The 21,431-nt window shown below is 45.3% G+C and overlaps 1 protein-coding gene across 1 annotated transcript; it reads left to right on the top strand.

Annotated features, from left to right (window-relative positions):
* The first annotated feature begins 3,436 nt into the window (after positions 1-3,436).
* hps5 (HPS5 biogenesis of lysosomal organelles complex 2 subunit 2) lies at positions 3,437-21,182 on the top strand. The gene is made up of 23 exons (XM_023819667.2): positions 3,437-3,850; positions 5,170-5,305; positions 5,418-5,528; positions 5,654-5,718; positions 7,374-7,566; positions 9,222-9,352; positions 9,591-9,809; positions 9,886-9,957; positions 10,666-10,754; positions 10,863-11,041; positions 11,406-11,564; positions 11,926-12,085; positions 12,625-12,751; positions 14,025-14,171; positions 14,837-14,905; positions 15,096-15,688; positions 16,309-16,429; positions 16,516-16,665; positions 16,873-16,992; positions 17,077-17,190; positions 18,803-18,909; positions 19,049-19,343; positions 20,682-21,182. The coding sequence occupies exons 2-23, from the start codon at positions 5,198-5,200 to the stop codon at positions 20,740-20,742; spliced, it is 3,390 nt and encodes a 1,129-aa protein (XP_023675435.2). The 5' UTR covers positions 3,437-3,850; positions 5,170-5,197; the 3' UTR covers positions 20,743-21,182.
* The last annotated feature ends 249 nt before the right edge of the window (positions 21,183-21,431 follow it).

The raw sequence follows: 21,431 nt of genomic DNA, 5'->3' as shown, positions 1-21,431 counted from the left end.
GGGGGGGGGCACGCCTATCCTAGTTCTCTCTGGGGGATGTAGCAGAGCCAGGATGCCGAAATGATTGCAACAAGCAGTCTGACGGGCGGGTTCTGTGGGGGGGGGTGTGGCTCACCTCAGGTACTGAGTGAAAGAAGCTGAAGGACTGAGCTGCTGCTGTTAAGTATGTTCGACTTACCCATAATGCAGTGCAACAAAAGAGGAATACAAGCAAAGAAGATGTTTGGAAGAAGCAATACTGTAAATGAACTGCCTGTGCTGTCTCTTATGCAGCTGTCACATGGTCATCACTGCACTGGCTTCACAAGGCCTGCACCTGTAGGCTTAACAATGGCTGTTTTGTTAGGCTTGCACTTGTTTAGGAGCAAATAGAGGAATGTGTAGAGTGATCCAAGCTGTCGCCACCACTCATTCCAATGGTTTGTCAGGTATATTTCTCTGTCTGGAATGCACAGACACAGCCTGTGGGGATCTCCGAATGTCCATCACTGACAGAGACTCCAGTCTGTGCGCTGTCGTCTTCTGCCTTTCTCACAGTGCTCTTTCACTTCTCTGAAAGTTCCTTCTTTGAGAAGACCTGCTCGCTTCAATGTCATTCAAGAGCAAGATAGAGGAATTCCTTGAGCAAAGCTAAGTTGTCACTGTCGTGGTAGCCATCTCCGAGTTTACAGACCCGGTCCCCCGCGAGTCCCAGTTCTGTTACTTGCACTGAAGCGTCCCTCGAGCCGTCTCCAATCTACACTCTTTCCCACATTGTCCAACTGGGGAAATGTCACAGAACTGAGCCTATCTACTGGTCCGGCAGTATCTGGTGGTCAGTGTTAAGCAAAACAAACATTTAACCAATGACTGATGGTAATGGAATATTTTTCCTATCTGTTTATCTTGTTGACTCAGAATTGACACCGTTGGAGATTCTTTGACTGTATACATGGATTGGTTAGTGGTTTTAAGTGGTACCATCTCCACTATGCTTTGTTATTGTAGATAAGTTAATGGGAAGAAGGAAGAATAGCTACAATCTGGATGTTTCTACTGCTCAGAAACATGTAAGAAAATGCACTCAGTGTTAATTATTCTTTTTGCTAAAGCCTCTGAAAAGGTCTGTCCCTCTGTGAACTGACTGTAAACTCTTGGCTGAATTTCCTTGCCCTTAGTACAGCAGAATGAAAAGGAGCTTTGATGTCTGTCTTCAGGAGAAGGTTTCTGTGGGCACCAGCGCTGTTAGTCAGTTGCCCTTGGTGCCATGACTAGTGCAATAGCTTTGCTGTTGAAGCATTTTTGTATCGCTGTTTACCTGTGTGAACATGCTATCCTTTGAAACTCTCAAGTTTTCATGTTGATCTCCATCACTGGTTGATGTCAAATTTGCTATCAACATACCATAAGTAGAATGGTCTGGCACATATGCACCAACCCAAGGTTTCATACTTGCAGTGCTTTCATCGAATGATATAACAAATATGCAAATCCCAATTTTAGGGGGAAAAGTGTGGTTTCCTTTGCCTTGTTATCTACGGTTGTACTTGAGTGAGCTGTTAGCCACAGTCTCTAAACCCTGTTTTCACTCAACATAGTCACTATAAATGCAGTCCAGCGTCTTTGTTTTTTATTTAATCCTGTATATTTGCAAGCATCTACTGGCTAGATCCACAAAGTGATTTTTTTTTTGGCTTTTCATCTACGACCACCCAGGATTCCACTCTTGTTTTAGTATAACTCTGTTGTGCAAAATGTCATGGTGGAAGATGACGTGAGTTTTGGGAGTAGTTTTAGAAATGATCTGATACAAATGTTCCAGAAATCTTTTCATAAATGTGTCCTGATGTCAGCACTGAAATTTCTCATAGTAGAACTGAGTTGTTTGGGTTCTGTTGTTGGGATGAGTTTCCAGAAGCAGGGCTCAGTGAATATGTTTTATTATGCTTTGTCTTAATACTGTATGAATACACCAGTATGAAGGGAAATCTTATCATTTTTGATGTGTTAAGATTTGGACAAAGAACATTTTTCAAAAATAACAGGTTTAAATTTAATGTAATTTGGTTTACAATTAAAATGGTCTAATTTTAACTGTCTAATAAAGATATGCAGAATAAGTTTAAAGACAGGATAATTTTTTTTCAGTTTTACCTGTGCTAACAAGTTCAGTCCAACTGAGCACAAATGAGTTTGAGAAGGAAAAAAAAAAAGTCCAGAGTTGTATCAGTGTATCATCTCCCTTGGTCTGATGGAAACCTCCACAAGGTCTGAATCTCTGAATCTGTAATGCACAGGTGAATTCAATGAACTGTGTCAAAATTTCTACTACTTTTTTATATTCACAAATGTGATAGAATACTCATATCTCTATATGCACAAATTGTATGTATGTGAAGGTGTTGTTTGTAAAGCTGACAAATAGCCAAGTTTGACGGCAAGCAGTGTTTATAGGTTATTAATCTGGAGGTTTAATGTCCAAAGTTATGGCATTCCTCTCTGGCATAGCCGCCAATTGGCCACATTGTGTTCCCAATATGAGGTGAAAAGATCTTTTATGTGGGGGAAATGTTAAACAAACCAGCTTCTGCAGTGCAATTGTGTGACTTATTACTTGAAATTTCTGAGAGTCTCATGAGACTTTTGGACCCTATAAAGCAAGTTTTCCCCTTTATTCTTGCTGCTTGTGTTGCTTCTCCTAACAGGGATATAGGTATAAATATACGAGATATACTCTGTGTCAGATCCTCTGTGTTATATTCAGTTTAGGGCAACAGCAGCCTAGTTACAGAAATGAATTTTGTGAATGTGAACTGCTCTAAAAACAGATTGCAATAATTATACTGAAAAAATATACCACAAAATTTAAGTAACATCTGCTGAGGAACTATTTATTTTATCTTGTAGCTTTGCATGGCGAGCCGGCTGGATTTTATTTAACTTTTGTGTTGTACTTCAAAAACTAAAGCTGTGCAGAAAGGGTGAGTATTTTTAGGAGATTAAACAAGTAGTCTTATTTTCTGTTGTAGAATATTTCCTTGCTCTATTTTCACCTTCATTTGCTGCTTCAGACTGGTTTTAAAAAATCTTCTAATACAAACAATTTATAGGAGCAGCAGTAGGGCCCAGGTTTCACAACATGTTTTTAAACAAAGGCCATGACTTAAGTGTTGTTCTCAATTAATGTTTATATCAGGCTTATCTTTACCAGTTAGCTCTGTGTATGTATGGTTGGATGTCGTGGTCTGGTTTGGAAGGTTGTAGACCTCCATCAGTTGTCCCTGTAAATATGTGCAGTGGGAAGGGCATTCAGAACAACTGCAAGCCTTTAAATAATAATGACGTCATCTTTTGTCTTTTGATACTCCTGCAATCTGTATTCCCCGGAGCATCTACTGTTGCAATCAATAGCCTAATGGAGCATGGAAGCCCCACTTTAGTCTAACTGCTTCTCCAGTGCATGCGCCAACGGCACTAGCGCAAAATGCAGTCCGCTACTCGTGGACGTCGATTTCCGATATATGTTTGTATATGAATTGTTCTAAACGGATGTTATTTAATGAACATCTGAGTCGATGCTACTTAGTCTTTTTCATGTTTGGAATGTGCAATTAACAAAGACCTTGAGCAAAGTCCAGAACATACAGTAGACTATGAGGAGGTATCACTCCGCCCCGCTCTGCGATTTTAGACTGTAAAGTAGTACCGACCAGTCGGAAACGTCCCACAACTTCTGTCAAATCTTCACGGCAGAGAAGTGAGGAAACAAACTATTTTAACTAAATAAAGTATAAACGTCTGCAACTCTGGACTCGATGTTGCACAGTGAAAATGACATAGTTTTGGGGAATTGACCGCTCGCCAATGACAGGTAGGTTAATAACCGAAGAGTTTGTTTTTTACAATTTAAACCGTAGCTAAAAGGTGTTGCTAAACGGTTAAGTCTGCTTCTGTCCAAAGCAAAAGTGATACCTGTACATGATTTGGCTTATGTAGCTCCAGCGGAGCACACTTTTGTTTCATATCGGCAGCACATCAGTGTATTTGATTTAAGGACAAATGGTGTAATTGTAGTTAATAATGGGTGGACCATCGGTATTTAGACAATGTGTCGCTGGTTAGTTGTTTGCTTAGTTTGCTGATTGAAAACGCACCACTTTATTTTACGGCATCGATTTGTACTGTAACTCTAATTTAAAATGGGATTAAAAAAAACTACTGCTTAAGTGACGGGAAGGGGCACTAACGGTTTGCAATGTGAATGTTTTAAATGTAAGGGATGTGGCTTGCAGAATAGGAAATTGAACTGGATTGGGATCTCGTGATGCTCACACTCCCTTGGTGGTTCAGCCTGTCTGCTGGATTAGCACCCGATCCAGCCAGCTACCCCCTTCCCTTAGTTCCCATTCCCATCCCAGTTCACCTTTGCCAAAATTGCTGCCATAGATGGTCCGTGATTAGAGGCGCCTGTGAGCGCTGCTATGTGAATGTTTACTGACAGCAGCTCTGATAGTGCAATGGCTAAATGTACTGGTCCAGTACGTTGTACCACGTAGCGTTACTGGTTCACTGAACGATAATTTTACACTGCATGGGCTTGTTTTTCAGGTATGTCATTTACTTTTGTAACTCCATGACAGTGAGTTACTATAAACTCCGTGATGTGCTTTATTTTTTTTGCTTGGTAAACCTCACTCTTTCCTGGTAGTAAACTGACAGTCACTGCTAGTCATGCTTTCACAATTAGAGAGGATACGTGAAGTCATGTGATGTCAGGCAGCGGGAGAGGGGGTGGTGCAACGCTGTCTGAGCGGTATTGACTAGATCAGGGGTGGCCAATCTTATCTGCAAAGGGCCGGTGTGTGTGCGGGTTTTCGCTGCAACTCTCTAATTATATTACTAATTGATTGGCTGAAGAGTCCTCACACCTGGGTTTGAACAGCTGACCTACAGGTTATCCCAAAAACCTGCATACACTCCGGCCCTTTGTAGATAAGATTGGCCTCCCCTGGACTAGATAATCTGGGTTTACACACTGTTTGTGTCTGTTACTGGCAAAGATGCTCCAGATACAGATGTGTGGCTCTGATCTAACTGTACTTAGCTGCAGACATGAGGTGTGTATTTCCACCCCACGACCGACCTGTCCCTTCCATTAGCACCAACCGCTTCCTTAACATGCCCAAACAGGTTGGCCTAGCTGAGAGGCGTGCTAACCATGCCTCTGCTGCCTGTGCTGCCTGAGTCCTGCACACATGTGCTGGCTGAGTTTGACTGCTTGGATCCCCTGCTCTCCGCCCTGCGCCTGGACTCCAGCAGGATCAAGGTAGTGGATAGCCAGGCTTCAGCCTAGGCCACGGCTAGCTGGACGATCCCTGGCATTGCCCGCCAGCATTCCTCACCCCGCGTCCCTGTTTAACCGCCTTGCCCTTCTGCAGTGTACCTGCGTGGCGGTCTCGAAGAAGTGGTTGGTGCTGGGAACCTCAGCAGGGGCTCTCCACCTTATCCAGAAAGATGGCTGGAAGCAGCGCTTGATCCTCACACACAAGGTGCTCCGGGAAGCCTCTGAAAGCGCAGACTGTGCTCTGGCTCTCCTGTCCGCGTACATACAGTCTATGCTGAATTAAACCCTGCTTTTCAGTTTCACCAATAAATGTCTTGGCTCCTCCGGCAGGAGGGATTCATTACCCAGGTAGCATGCTGCCCACATGATGAAGACTTTATTGCAGTTGCTACAAGGTAAATGGAGCTCGTCTCTCTCCACAGGAACATCTCTGCAATGTTGGGCATTTCAGGTCCAGACACTACTCCAGACCAACATTTTGTTTCTACTAACCAGTAAATCACTCTGCGACTGTGACTCTTCATGCTTGACTGGTTGGTAGAAACAAAATCTTGGTCTAGATTTGTAGTTTCTAGACCTATAATGGCCAACACTGAATGTCTATGTATTTATACACTGTAGATGGTATAGACAGCATACCTTGTACCATTTTCAACAGCTGCACCAACTCCTCTAGTCATTTAGCACATTTCGAGAAGCTGTCGTGTATCAGTGTGGAGCTCGTTGGCTGTGCACTGTACTACGTTTATCCGCTTACTATGTATTTAGTTAGTAGTACATTCTTTGTTGGAAAAATGAGTGACTGTTGGAGTGTAGCGCAGTTTACAGGAACACGGTGGCACACAAGTGTCGTACACAGCAAGAAAAAACTCCTAGCTATTTTGTGTCTAAAAGACGTTTACAGGTATGTTCTGCATTGTATTCCATTAGCTGGTTACAGGCTTCGGCAGTCAGTCGCTAAAGGTATTAATTCCACGTGTTGGTGTTCTTGGCACTATGGAAAAACACATTGTTCCTCTTATTAAATTTGACTTGTAGTTTGAAAAGTAAGGACCAAATTAGTTGCAGGGATGCAATATTTCCCATCTTCAGTATCCCGGAACATTCCAGAGATGGAAAATGTATCTTTCACTATTTCACTTTGTCGCAAATATATTACAAATGTCTGCGTGTCCTAATTTAAGAATTTCTGACCAAGCAGAGGTGATTGTTACATAAATTCCATACCTTCTTTCCTCCCTTCCATCTCTATGGCTGTACTGGGCCAGTATAAGCTGCTATGTAGTTAGTATGTACTAGACTCACGCCGCAGACATGTTAAAGTCAAATAAAAATAGTTGTAATATTTTCTTTGCATTTCATATGATTTATTTGTCCTCAGTGATTAACTTCTTATTAATGATTATAGTTTATACATTTTAAGATGATATGCGACAGGGTTGTGGCCATTACAGAATGCATTTATCAATTCCAGTTCAAATCAGGAAATGGAACTGGAGTTGGAATTTATATCTTTCAGAAATTCGAATTCTATTCCAGTTTTTTTTTTTTTTCTTTTTCCCCCAATCCCAACTCCAGTTCCATTTCCTGATTTGGACTGGAATTGATGAATGCATTCAGGAATGACCCCAACCCTGATATACAACACGCTTCAGTTTCCTTCCATAGTACACAGGCATGCAGTTTAGACTGATTGGTGGTCTCTGAACTTCCTGTACTGTATGACTGTGTGTGAGTGTGTGCATATACGTGCCCTGTAGTGGACTGGAATCATGCCTGGGGTGTACCTCAGGGATTGGCTCTAAGCCCCCCCACACAACCTGGATCAGGATAAGCGGTTAAAAGCTGGATGGATAATATGCAACAAATAAGTAGAACACAAGATGCAATTGTCCCATAATGCCTAGTAAGTAATAATTGCCTGGTATGTTAATAATTAATCACATGATCGTTAAATGCTGTCTAATTCTTGGGGATGTGAGCGTGCGCATGAGTATGTGTATGATTGTGTGTCCTTATTTCATTGCTTGCTTGCATATGACGCCCCCAGTCAGGGCCTGGTGGTGGTGTGGGAGCTGCACCTGGAGCGGCGGGGGCGCCCTGAGCGTGTCTGTACCTCCTGGGAACACCGGGGCCAGACGGTGACGGCTCTCTGCTGGGACACGGCCGTGCTGCGCGTCTTCGCAGGGGACGCAGGCGGGAAGGTGTCCTCTGTCCGTGCCGCATCCTCCAAGCTGGGCAAGGTACTTCACGCCGACTGGGCAGGTGCTGCTGGGAATTGGCCAGCCGAGGCTAATCCCTGTGGGTCCAGAGTCTGCATTTTAACTCCTCAGCTGACATCTTTGCCCAGATGACTTGCACATCTATCTACTTATCCAGCTAGACCCTATCAGCAGGGACTGTCCCAGTAGGCTATCTGCCATTCCTAGATTGCCTGTGGTGTGTGTGTGTGTGTGTGTGTGTGTGTGTGTGGTATCCTGTGTTGGATTGACATCACATCCAGGGTGTACCCCACCCCCCAGCCTTGAACACTCTACTGCTGGGGATTTCCTCTGCTGCCCCCCCAAAAAAAAAACAACAGGATAAGGGATTGGAGAACTGATGGAGGTTTAACTAGGGTCTTTAGTGTGTATTAAGAGCATTGTTTGCAGTTCTAAGTACATAAAGATTTCATAATTTCATCATTTTTTTTTGCTTGCATGTGCATTTTACATACTGTCACACTGTTCCTTACTGTCTATTGAATCCCAGACTGCAGTTCACTGCTATTGCCTGCTGGGGGCGCAGTTGGGCATAGGTGTGGGTGGGGCAGATCGCTTCATTCTCACTGTGGATAAGCGGAGCTGTTTACTAACTCGGAGATTAGCACCAATGGCATCGATAAACCCTAAATTCAGCTCCCACACAGTTGGAGCTGCAGTGTTGCCAGTGGATAAACCAGGATATCTTGCCAGTACATGATTGTTTAGACTGACATGTGACTTTATTTATATTTGTATTGGCTTTTGTGTTGATTCCCCTATTTGTTGTTATTTGGGCAGCGTTCATTGTTAAAATGGGTTGTCTGCCAGTGCTCTTCCAGAGTGGAGAGAGATCGCAAATCTTGATCCTGATTGTATCATGATTTGGCTAAAGGTCATAGCATCTGGCCCTATTAACGGTTCACCGATGTGTTTTGTTGTTCCTTTTCTGCACTGGGTTTAGTTATCGTATTTGTTTCGCCCCTTTAAGTGATCACTCACCTCGCTGTGCTTTTACACAGTGCCAGTGAAACATGATGATTGCATCTTCCTGATGCGCTTAACCTTTTCCGTTTTGGAAAGATTTGCGAAAATGGCAGATAAGGGCCTGCAGTCGCAGAGAATATGCACTACTGAAGGTTCTCATTTTAGGTACATTCCCATAAGCCTGTGTAGGATTTCATCGGAACCGCATTTAATTGATTGATCTTATATATGGGGGGATTTTGGGTTTATATGTGAGTGAGAAACTCTGCTTTTACCTGTAATGTATAACTGTGGTGATATTTTGACAACTAAGGCTTTTTGAATTTTGAACCTTGATTCTAAATTTATGCATACTTAATTGTTTAGTTAGCTCCTGTTACTGAACAAGTGGAGCATTGCACCTAATGGTTTGAATCCCAGGGAGTGCACTTACACAAATTGTAACCCCCCTACTGTAAATCGCTTTGGATTAAAGCATCATAAATTAAAAGTCTGTCTTTGGAATTTTTGTTTAGACCACACGTAGTTACTCTGGTGATAAGGCTTGTTGTCCACAGTGTTCCCTGTGTGGCTTGATGTAATCAAGTGTCAGTACTAGCAGTGAATTCGGTGACACCCCCGCCCATGTCCCCCGCGGCGTTCGTCGTGGTAACCAGGGTATATGTCTGCAGGGCTCGGCGTTCGTCATCTTTCCCATCCAGACCATCACCACCCTGGACTCGAGAGTGGTGCAGCTGGGCTACCAGGATGGCCGTCTTCTGGTTTCCTCACTCAGCCGCTGCTACTTGTGCGACACAGAGAGGTGGGCGGGACTCTGTGGACCAAACCATTATGGTGGGGGGGGGGGTGGGAGCTCCGCCTGTACCAAAAAATAGGCAGCAAGGGGGCAAACACATTCCAACACCATATGAGTCTCCAAAAGTACTGCTGTGTACTGTAAAAAATATTTGAAGAACAACATGAAATACTCAGCGCTCTTGTCTAGCTCTGACATACCAAGGGCTGTTAGTGAATGACTTTTTTCTTTTCTTCCTGTGTAGGGAGAAGTTCTGGAAAGTGGGGAACAAGGAGCGGGACGGGGAATATGGGGCCTGCTTCTTCCCCCCGGCACGCGGCTCGCCAGTCGGCACGCCGCCCCTCTTGTACTGCGCGCGGCCGGGCTCCCGGGTGTGGGAGGCCAACTTCAGCGGCGAGGTGCTCAGCACGCACCAGTTCAAGCAGCTCCTCGCCTGCCCTCCTATGCCCCTCATATCCTGCAGGTAGCTCCTCCCACAGTCACACCTGTGCATCTGCACACGTTTGCGTCTCTGCCACTGATCATATCGCCCCCTGCAGGTGTGAGCCGCAGTTTCACGCTGCTCCAAGAGGCCCCCAGTCCATGGCTTTCCCCAGGCTGCTATACCTCAGGTACCATGGCACCAGCACACTGTCTGCAGACCCTGCTGTCTGTCAGTCACCGAATGATACCCCCCTGCCCTTTGAGTGTGTTATTAATGTGTGTTATTTGTAATTATTATCGGTCATCACAACATCTGCCTACATTAAGTACTGGGAGCACTGGTCTTTCAATGCTTATCTTGTCACTTTTAGACACTACTCGTAATAGTATTAGTTACAATAGTCTTTTGCACTCTTGTACACATATATTCCGTATTTTGCACCGTGTATATGCACACCCCACTTTAGCTACTTTTTTTACATACCTCTTCTGTTTTCGCACCTGTGTATGCTTTATTTTATATCCTATTATTGCTTCCTTGTATTATATTATGTTCTTTATTTTTGGTGCTTTGAAGCTCTGTTTGTTGTTTTAATCTTCACGGTGAGAGCTATGCTTTGGAACGGTAATTTCCCTGATGAATAAAGCTTTATCTTATTACATGCTATCTTGCTTAAATACGTTGTGTGTGACTGGCCTTCCCCTGCTCTGCCTCCCCTGCTCTGCCTCCCCTGCTCTGCCTCCCCTGCTCTGCCTCCCCTGCTCTGCCTCCCCTGCTCTGCTTCCCCTGCTCTGCCTTCCCCTGCTCTGCCTTCCCCTGCTCTGCCTTCCCCTGCTCTGCCTTCCCCTCATGCCTGGCATTCTTCATTCAAACCTCTGGTGTTGTTTTTATGCAGTGATCAGAACCTGCTGACCTGGACTGAGTCGGCGATCTACATCTTCGTGCCTCAGTGCGACCAGGTCCTGCTCTGGACTGAAATTAAAGGTGCAAAGCTGTCCAACTGGCCACCGCCCCGGTCATTTCAGTGCTATATCACTGCTGTTTACCTCCCTACGGTGCCCTAATCGCTGTGTCTGCCCCCCCGACCTTCAGACCTGATTGAGGTTGCAGTTTTCCGCAGTGAGCTTTTCTGTCTCCATGCCGATGGACGCCTGTCCCACTTGAGCCTGCTGTCTGCGGAGCGCTGTGTGGACAGGCTGATACGCAGGGAAGCCTGGTCCCTGGCCGCCTCTGTCTGCTGCATGTTCCAGCACGCCATCGCCCCCTGCAGGGTAAGTCCCCCGCACCACAGTGAATTCACGTCCGCAAAGACCTCATCTCAGAGGTACCCTGCAGAGCGTACCGTCAAAAGTAATGTCTGCATAATAAACTATAATGATCACATGGCTATAATGTGTTATGCCTTTTAATAAATAGTTATAGCCATGTTTATAGTGCTCTATGAATGCAATATAATGCATTATGAATGTGTATATAAATTACTAACAACATGGCCTTAAGTAAAGTGTTACAGGAAAATCATTTAGTTGGTCCAGTTGCTTAAAATGGACTTGGTTAATTTACCTACCGCTAGAGTGCCTTCTTGGTCAATTTATGTTGCTAAATATTCAATTCACCCCCCCCCCCCCCCAAAAGGCCCGGAAGTCACTTCCCATTGACCGCCTGGAGTACCTGCGTTCACAGCTCAACCCCAGCACCCAGCAAGACCTTCTCAGCCAACTAGAGGACATGATCCCCAAACTGGAGCCCCTGGACTCTGCCTCCAGCAGCCGCAGAAGCAGCATATCTTCACATGTGAGTCTCACAGTACTGACCTCACAGAATGTGACTGTGAGTTTGTGCCTTTGGTGATGAGAGTGATTTTGTAATGCAGGATAATCATGGAGCTATTAAAATGAACAAGCAATTGCAGACTACGTTGTAAAACTTCAACAAACAATCACAAACTAATTATAGAATTATTTTTTTACTTTGATTAGTCCCTGACATTCAAATGCGAATTTGCTGTGTAAAGTCTGCAAAAGCTTATAGCATTTACCTATTACATAAATTTTATTGCTGTTCAAAACATGTAGTAAATATATTTACATTTTGTTGGACATATTGACTAATATCCCTTTTAAGTGATTTTTTTGAACATCAATTGGTAATGCAGGAGAGCTTCAATGTGCTGGACTGCGGTATCTACAGGGTGATCAGTCGAAGAGGAAGCCAGTCAGATGAGGAAACCAGTTCCCTGGTCAGCCAGTCAATGCTCGAGGAGGAGCGGCTGAAGGAGTTTAGCTTTGTGCATGAGGAGGAGCCTGTGGAGCCTGGTAAGGGCTGTGACCTTTGACCTGGCTCAGTGGTTGCTGCTTCCCCTCTGGTCCACTACAGATTTCTGTGGAATGAAGGGCACCTCAAAAAGGGAATTTTTTTTTTACAAATAAAGGCACTATTTTAAAAATGTTTTATATATTTCTGACTTAATTTCTTATAAAGTCTATTTCTCGCAAACACTGTCTTATTAAAGTGGTTTGACAGTTGAAGTTTTTGTGTGACATCACTCTTGAAGAACTTCTATGAAATTATTCAGCCACTCCCCTACATCCCAGCCACGGAAGTAAAAGAGCAGACAGACGATTAGTGCTTTCCTTACACTGTCCGACATGCCCATGACATCTCCATGCGTGTTCCTTTGTTGCCCATTCAGCCGTGTGATTCTTGTGTATTACTGGCTGAGGTGCTTTTGGACTCCGCCCTTTGATTTGTTTGTGTCATATCCTGTCATCCACCTCCGTGTCATTTCTCTGCTTCACCCCATCCTGCTCTGCAAACTCTGGCCCCCCACGATCGCCACCCACCCCCGCTTCAGCCACCTCCGATCCCCCGCCCAGCGAGCGCACAGAGCCCGAACGCTCCGAGTCCGGCCTTCAGTTTCACCTACCCCTCTCATTCCGCCCCAAACCCCCCCGCGTGGCTCTGCAGGCTGTTCGAGACAGGTGAGTGCCCCCACCCCGCCCTGGCCACCAGACATCCTTGCATCAACCATGCTCATTGGTTTCAAGTGGTCACTGTGCGGTTAAAGACAGCATGGTCCAAGAGCTGACCAATCAAAAGCAGCGCGAATGTCAAATCATTGTCGTCGACACATAGCTTGTATTGGGTTCTGCACAAGTATTTATTCAAGCAACCAGCATAGTCATTGAAGAGGTTGGAGAGGTCAAGAAGTCCCTACGTTTGTGTGTCAAATGAAAATGAGTCAAGATATATTCAATCTATAAAGGCAAAAAAAACAAGATCAGAAATCTGATTTCTGATGCTCATGGGCACAGATGAATTGAAGTTTTAAACATCGAGGACGTTAATGAGTTCCAGAGTATTATTAGGATGTCACTTTGAGAAGTGAAAATGGCATATCTTTCAAACAGCTGGTCATGTGGAGTCCCCCGTACACCAGATAAGTTTTCCCAGTTCCCATTTTAAGTGAAACTCAGCTTTTAGAAAGAGAAGTGAAACTGATACAAGTAAAAAAAAAAAAAAAGGCTTTGTTGCTTTTTTTGTTGTTCTTTTTGGGAGGGCTTACAGCTCGCGTCTATAACCAGACACTTCCTGCCTGGGGCTGGCCAGCAACCCGTGTCTGTCCTTCACGTCTCAGTCCTGTTCAGAAGCATCGAGGAACCTGAGCACGAGTAAATTAGGGTCGTGTTGTGAGCTTGTCACCCAGCACTGGTTAGTAGGTAGGGCAGTGGATTCACATAACATTAGGATGAATCGCTCAAGTGAATGATCATGTAAGTTGTTCTGCGGTTCAGTGCGTGCGGAGTTTCACAATCTGCGTCTTCTAATGACAGGTGACTCTTTGCTTTATGATACTTTCGTCGTGCGTCATTTAAGTGTTCAGGCTTGGCTCGGTCTCTGACCGTTTCCTGTTGTTTTTTTTCTTCTTGATGTCTGTGTCTTTGATATTTTTCCTATCCCAAGACGGTCAGGGTGCAGGTGCCAGTGAATCGGTCTGCTTGGAACATTGATCGTGATGCTGATTTGTAGCTTTCTTTTACTTGTTTTTCGTTCGCGAGACACGAATTAGGAAAATCGCCATGTTGGGACCATAACTGCTGTTTATATTGCTGTGGCACATTTATAGTGGTGCTGTATGTGATACTAAATTAAGTGCTAGAGAGAGCGATGGAAGAAAGATCACAAACTGATGATTTCCTTTGTTTTATTTGGACGTGATTTTTGATGTTTCTTTTTTTGCTCTTTCATTCTCAGTGTTTCCAGCTTTGTAAAGAAGACCTCTGAGAGGATAAACACCCTCCAGATGAACTCTGACCTTTGGCCCCGTCCCGATCAGAGAGAAGTAGGGCAAAATGACATCACGGCTGAAATGGCATCGTTTCCAGAAGAACTGGACCGCCTGTGAGTTCTGGGATGGTACCAGTCCTATTTCGGGTCTTTCTCGGAAATCTTCACAATTTAAGAGAAACTTGTGCTGGTGACAGTATTAGGGGGTTGTATCTTTTTCAGTAAGTACATTTCTGACTAAGATAATGTTTTTATTGGCAAATAAACATGCATCTCAGAATTTATAGCCTTAGTTTTTTCATTCAGGCCCCATAAATATTCCCATGAATACACAATCTATCATGATAACAAATATATAAGAAATATAACAAATTATCCGGATTGGTCTACTCAGGGCAACAAGGTTACAGGTTACTAACCCGTCTTTCACTTTGAGTTGCTCTAAAGGTGGGAATTGCCTCGCCAGAGAGAACTTCCCCACTGGTTGTCATTTTTGTTTCTCTTTTTTTCACCCCCCCCTTGTACCTGCATACTGGCAGTAAACCGCCGTCTGCCATATTTAACACAGTGGGAAAATTACACCAATCCATCCATCCATGGTGTAACCACATCTCCTGGTCAGGATCACATGGGGGACCCACAGCTCATCATAGACCGGCACTATGCTCTCAATCATACCCAAAGTGTAATTTAGAAATGCCAGCTAGCACAACTCCCAGTAGGTGGCACTGGAGAACAGATCAATTTGACTGGCACGTTGATCTCTGTTCGTCGTGCAGATCTGACGCTGATCGACCCAGTTCAGACACTGATTGGGAAGAGCTGAGAGGAGCAACTCAGAAAGCAGTGTGAGTATTGAACAGGAATATAAACTAACTGTGTTTGAAGGCCTCTATCAAGGTGTATAGCACAGGTCCTAAATAGCAGCTACATGCTAACCGTCTCTTATAATTCCTTCAGTCATCAGGGTTTGTATGTGTGGTTTCTGGAATGTGAGACTGTGCCACATACTTGTATTCTGTTCCTTCGGCACTTTAGGATCCTGATTCAAGATCCGCTTCTTCTCCTGGACCCGGCTTGTCTGCGGGAGGTTCTGTGGCAGTGGCTTTCAGTGCTGGAACAAATTCTGGGCCCAGAGGCGATCCCTCTGGCTGGACAGTATCCCTCTGAGGTACATCACCCTGAGAAAGACGCCCGGGGGCCAGAGCCCCCAGGATGCCAGGTAGAGGAAAGCGCTGTTGGGATCGGGGAAGTCAAGGAGCCGGAGGGGATGCTGGCGCCGGCTGAGGAGGGGCAGCAGGTTGGCGCGGAGTCCAAGCTGGGGGCGACACTGATGGAAGACACTGAAGTGAACGCAACCCAGCAAGAACCAGTACGTGTGAAGCCTCCTAGGCCCATACCGTCTGACCTGCAGGCCGACCTCACCCAGCTGGCCTCTCTCTGCCTGGACCTCGGCTGTTTCCATGGTAACGCTCTACAGGAGCGGGTTCGAGCGGAGGAGCCCATGGGCCCTTGCGTGTTTCTCCGACGGTACTTCTTTCTACTGGACCCCGAGCGGACGCGACGGTGCTGCCTGCTGCGCTACCGGGACCAGCCGGCGGTGTGGAAGGCCTACATGGCAGGCCTGCAGGGTGAGCCCAAACCTGACTACTGGCGCTTTGACCTTTGACCCTGTTCTGCAGGCCTTTGCATTTACCTTGCAGATGTAAACTGCCCCCCTAGGCAGGGGGTTCCTTTATTTCTACACCAGGAACAGATGACATCAAGCTAAAAAAATACTTTATATCAGGGGCGGACTAACTTCTCTGGGGGCCCTTGGCTAACATGGGTAGGGGCCCCCTGAGGGTGCCTTTGAAGATATTCTTTGGATCTGTAAAAAAAGAGGGAAAACGATGGATTTATGATAATTTATGAGACATCAACGATGGAACGTCAATAATATGCTAATCAAAGCATGGGGTCCCAGCGGTAACAGTTACCGATCAGGGTGGGGGTGCTGTTGGTAATATCTGGGGGGAGGGGGGTGTCATGCTGGTGGATTGATCGGCAAAATATAATTAATAATAAATATTTCTTATTATAAATTATAATATTTTAACCAAAATTGATGTATAAAAGGTTTGGACATTTGATGTAGAGTTGGGATCAGCAGGGTTGTTTGCCCCTCTGCAACCCCACCCCCTCCTTGCCTGTTTGGGTCATGTGACTTACTCCACTGCATTTTGGTTCTGCGTCTGTGTATGTGACGCAGCGCTGACGGGCTCCAGCGCGGTGGTGGAGGTGATCGAGAAGGGAGTCCTCCTGAGGTCCCTGAAGAGCCTAAGGGAACTGCAGCCCTGGACGTCCTCCTCGCTGCTTGCCCACCTGCAGAGGTATGGCCCTCCCTCCCGCTCCATGTCTCCTCCTGTCCAGGGTCCCTTTGCTCTGTCGTCACATGCTGCACCCCCCCCCACCCCAGGCTGTACGAGAAGCATGGGGAGGCAGCAGTACGCTCCTTCGTCCAGTTCTACCCCAAAGTCATCCCCTGTGATGTCATGGCTATGGCTCAGAAGAGCCACTTCCTTGCATATCTGGATAACTTGGTCCATTCGCAGGCTGAGGAGCAAAGGTATGGGCAAGGTCTTCAGAAGGTCAAAGCTTCCACAAAACCTCTTAGTCAATACATCTGTATTACATACAATCGCTTCTGAGCATTTTGAAAAAGGTGTAAGTCATTAATGTTCATACTAGTCTAAGTGGAGCCTGATAAAGTCTTTTAGGAGAATTCTGTCTTCTAATTGAAGATTTTCTGCCTCCTCCTATGTTCTTTTTCCAGACTTTCGTTCTTAGGTTCCCTTCTTCAGCCTGAGTCGCTACGGCAGGATTGGCTTGAGCTTGCGCTATCCCATGATGCCCCTCACCTAGCAGACACAGTAACCCCAGAAGGACAGCCTAGGTACTGCACTGTCACATGCAGCTTTGTGTGTCTCTGCAGAGTCCGCATGCATATGGACTATGATTCCTCCGCTCTCTACTCCAGGTGGCTGTCGCACCTCTTCACCTGGGGATATGGCCGTCTCCTCTCCCTTCTCATTCGCCTGCCAGCTGATTTTGCTTCTAAGCAGAAGATGGCCGAGTTGTGTAAAACCCATGGGTGAGAGTATCTTGACAATAATGCACAACAGTATCTACTAGGGATGCAACGGTACTCGGTAAAATACTCAACTGTTCGGTCCGCCCTGCACCGTCTAATACGCCCTTATGGGCCGTGGGATTTCGGTTTTGCGATTCATTTTGAAATAGGTGCTTACTGCTTAACAGGCTACTGCGCCAATGGGCGAAAGTCCTCCCCACGAGTTAATGTCCAACCACCGATGGGCCCCCACCCGCTCGCCCCCTCCCACACTGTTGTAACTGGAGCTGAGCTGGAAGTGCAGCTCGCACACAGACGTGGGAAAAAAGAGAACAAACAGGCCTGGCCAGCAGTAGCGGAGGAGCTGAGGGAAAATATTTCGAAGAAGCACCGGCTTCATTCAAATCTCCGGTGTGGGGAGGTTTCACTGTTGAATACGTGGACGAGGGAGTGACAACAGCTAACAGAAATTTCACTGCCTGCAAACGTTGCTTGAAACATGTTCCATACTCAAAAGGAAACACAAGCAATATGACTGAGCATCTCCAGCGTAAGCATCCTGATATAACGCTTCCTGAACACAGGACAGTCGGGCGACTCGAAAAGCTAACCGCAGCAAAACAACAGTTGTATGGAAAATGCATTTGGACAGACCTACCGTGCCACTTCAGATAAACACAAGAACATAACCCCTGCAGTGGTCTCGCCTTGCAGCTGACAGTGCTGACAGGCTCATCTTCTTACAGAAGAATCTCACAATAGCAGAGGAATAAACAGGTCGTGCCCATATTGGCTAATTGATATCGCACTTTACATCCCGAATGTAGCCTATCCGGAACTATTCTTATGTTTATTTAAAATGGGCAAAGCACTAGCTATTTCTGAATTTATGTTTCCTCCAGATTGCATATGCCAGCACTTTTTCTGTTGAAATTGTTTACTTCTCTTTTTATGCTACTGTATAATACTGTATACTGTATTATGTATACCAGTAGTCAAGGCTGAGGCACTTTAACATTTTTGAAAGTGTTTTTTGTTTACATTTTGTATGTTTAAATTTTATATTTTATACATGAATAAGAGGCAGTTTACCATTTGAAAGTGTTGTGTTTTGTAACTGTTAACTTGAAAGAAAGGTGTTATATTATTCAGTACAGCAGTGATACTGGAATTTGTTCACTGTGAAATGCAGTTTTTACTGACAAGCAAAATAAAGATATAATTTTAGGAGAAAAAACTTTCTCTTTACGCACAACATGTACCGAAACCGTGGCCCAAAAACTGTACAGTGGGATACCTGTACCGCTGCACCCCTAGAATCTACTAGGGTCATGTACAACTGTATAGTGGATTAGGGATTGGTCCTTTGTCCAGAAGGTTTTTGGTTCAAATCCCATCACTGGCAGCTCCATCATATCACTGCTGAGAGTCTTTGAACAAAGCCCTTAATGCCAAGTGCTTAAGGGATGCTGGCTCTCCCTGTTCTCTGACCCCACTTGTATGTTGTAATAAATAAATGTAAAAGTGATCTACTGGACCTGTTGGATTCAGGGGAAGCTGCCAGGAGGAGAGACGTAAGGACTGCGCTCCTGGCACTCAGTAGTCCCATGCTAACAGGGTGTTCATTCTGCAGATACTGGCTGGGTTACCTGACTCTATGCTGCGAGCTGCGTCACAGACCCCAGGCATTTGCCACCGTCTGCCGGCTGGATGACATGAGTCTGCTGCAGGAGAAGAGCGGTGAGGGTCGGCACTCGGTGTCAGGGGTGGGGCTATCCCGCCCCTCAAACCGCGGGGGGGTGTGAACACCCGCTTATGGACACTGATATGTCTCATGCTGAACTTTTTTACTTTTCCTCTTTGCCCCACTGGCTATCAGGACTAATGCCTGAGACTCTAGACGAATGGAAGCTCCTCATCCAGCTTTCGCAGAGCTGCTGCGACGCTTCAGAGCCCGATTCCGGCCCGCGAAGCGCCCATGATGGCGGCTTATCCAACGGCTCCTGCGACCAGAGCAGCCGCATCACCCCCGAGAGCCTGACGCTGCAGCTGGCCCGGGTGGTGGGGCCGGACCGCGCCCTGGACGTGCTGCAGAGCTGGGGGGTGCGTGTGGATCTGGGCCCGCACTCCACCGTGGTGTGCGAACTCCTGAGGATCGCAGAGAAGAGACAGAGGTGAGAGGCCGTGCTCATCATCTGGCCACTCGCATTCTGGGCCTCATTGATTGTTTTGGAATCCTCAACGCCTGCGACAGTCATAAATCAACAGTCATAAATTCCTCTTTAACTTATAAGACTGCAGCTTTGAAAATCAAGTTTACCACACAAAACAATGACTTGCAAGCCAGTAATCCTTAAAGTAACTCAATGACTATTAATAGCCTGTGGTCAGTTATAGTTGAAATAGGTGACCTAATAAAAAAGTATGTAAAAAAGTATGCAGCTGTAAAAGCAAAGGACCTAAATTTGTACTCTGCAGGTTAATCTGGGTTTCCTCACTAAGGCTACGTTCACACTGCCATGCTGAAGTGACTCAAATCGGATTTTTTGCCTTAATGTGACACAGATCTGATTTTTTCAGGGCTGTGTGGACACGCAAATCTGATCTTTTCAAATCGGATTTGTGTCACTTTCACATGTGGTACTAAATCTCATACGTATCCGATTCGCGGCCATGCAACCTGAATGTGACGCTCAGATTGAAATTCATGTGGCTTTTTGCTTATACGCATGCGCTGACATCATCAGCCTGCACCGGCAGCGCGGGAAGGTAAAAATGGAGGAGAGCTGCGATAACAGCCAGTTGAAGGATGGAGAAGGTGGGGATTTAATTGAAATTTGGGGAAATTAATCTGTTCAAGCTAAACTGGAAGGAACCTATCGTAATAGAGTAGTATTTGAAATAATTGCCAAAGAAATGGCACAGCGCGGACACAAACATGGCTACAATGCCAACAAAAAATAAAGAGCCTGAAGTCAAAGTTTAAAGAGGCAAAAGACTCGAATCAGCGCAGCGGTCATGGTCGCACAACGTGGCAATTTTACGACCAGCTTTTTACCCGCGTAAAAACGTATTAATGTGCGCATGCGTGACGTTTCGGAGGACCAATGCGTTCACATTACAGTCAGATACAGGTCACTTGTACTTATGAATGTGAACCGTCAAGATAGACAAATCCGATCTGAGCAAAAAAATCGGAATTGAACGATGTGGCTGGCAGTGTGAACGTAGCCTAAAACATAGTTAGGATGGTCCTTTATGTTCTACCTTTTTATGTTGACTCTTCAGGAGAGGCATCATCATCAGATATCATACACCTACTGTCAAGATTCCATTAATATGTCATCAAAGACCTCAGAATTAAAGTAACGGATGGCCATGTGCCCTTGCCTGTGCATGACCTGCTTGCAGCTTGTCTTTGTACCGTATATCTATGTGACCCTGGTACTGAACGCCCGCATGTGTCTGTTGTTGCACCGAACTGTGAGTGTCTCCCATCTTTCCCTTAACAGGGCCCTGATACGCACCATGCTGGAGCGCTGTGACCGATTCCTCTGGTCCCAACAGGCCTGACCCCTCCCTCCAGAATGGGAAAAGAGTCTGCACTATTCCTTCCTCTTTGGGGGGCGATGTCAAGACCAATCCTCAAAGAAGGGCTGTCCAGTAATGGCCTACTGAACAGAGGATGAGCCATCATATTTAAATTATGTAACTATAAATAATTATTTAATGTTTATTATAGAGGTCTATTGAAAAGCTACAGTATTAATATTGAATTTCTTCAAAGGTTTTAACCTTGATCAGAAAGGTACACTTTACAGTAGTGATGTTGCTCTAGTTGTCGTTTTAAAAGTCCTGCACTGTCCTGCACATTGTTTTTAGTTTGTTTACCTGGAGTTTGGCCCATGAGTTTTGGAGTGAAACACACGAACTGCTTTGGCAGATGCGTTCTGTTACTAAATGTGCATCTTAATGTCTATTCCTCATTAAACCCCTTCGGTCCTTGTTAACAAGTGCTTTCTTGGTCTCACTCGATACCAAACCATGGAAGTCAAATCTACACTAGTGGTGAATATTGTGTAAATCCTCCCGGTTTTTAGAGACTGAAACTTTATTCCAATTACTCCAGTTACTTATTTTATTGCGCAGCATTCTTTGATTGTTTGTAAACATTACCGCCAATATTCATGTAATAATTTTTACACAGTAATACCAAAAATGCTAAGTGATTCTACAATTTTGGCCACTAGCTATCTCCTGAG

The sequence above is a fragment of the Paramormyrops kingsleyae genome, chromosome 11 (assembly GCF_048594095.1).
Source record: "Paramormyrops kingsleyae isolate MSU_618 chromosome 11, PKINGS_0.4, whole genome shotgun sequence".
NCBI lineage: Eukaryota > Metazoa > Chordata > Actinopteri > Osteoglossiformes > Mormyridae > Paramormyrops > Paramormyrops kingsleyae.
The sequence above is the reverse complement of the archived record's forward strand: the minus strand, read 5'-3'. Positions and strand labels throughout refer to the sequence as shown.

What these genes read in the sequence shown, in the direction of transcription:
- hps5 (XM_023819667.2), top strand. Translation starts at nt 5,198, where the DNA reads ATGCCTCTGCTGCCTGTGCTGCCTGAGTCCTGCACACATGTGCTGGCT. An exon ending in CATCCTCCAAGCTGGGCAAG is followed by an intron (nt 7,567 to 9,221) that starts GTACTTCACGCC and finishes ATATGTCTGCAG; the next exon opens with GGCTCGGCGTTCGTCATCTT. An exon ending in CCCAGGCTGCTATACCTCAG is followed by an intron (nt 9,958 to 10,665) that starts GTACCATGGCAC and finishes GTTTTTATGCAG; the next exon opens with TGATCAGAACCTGCTGACCT.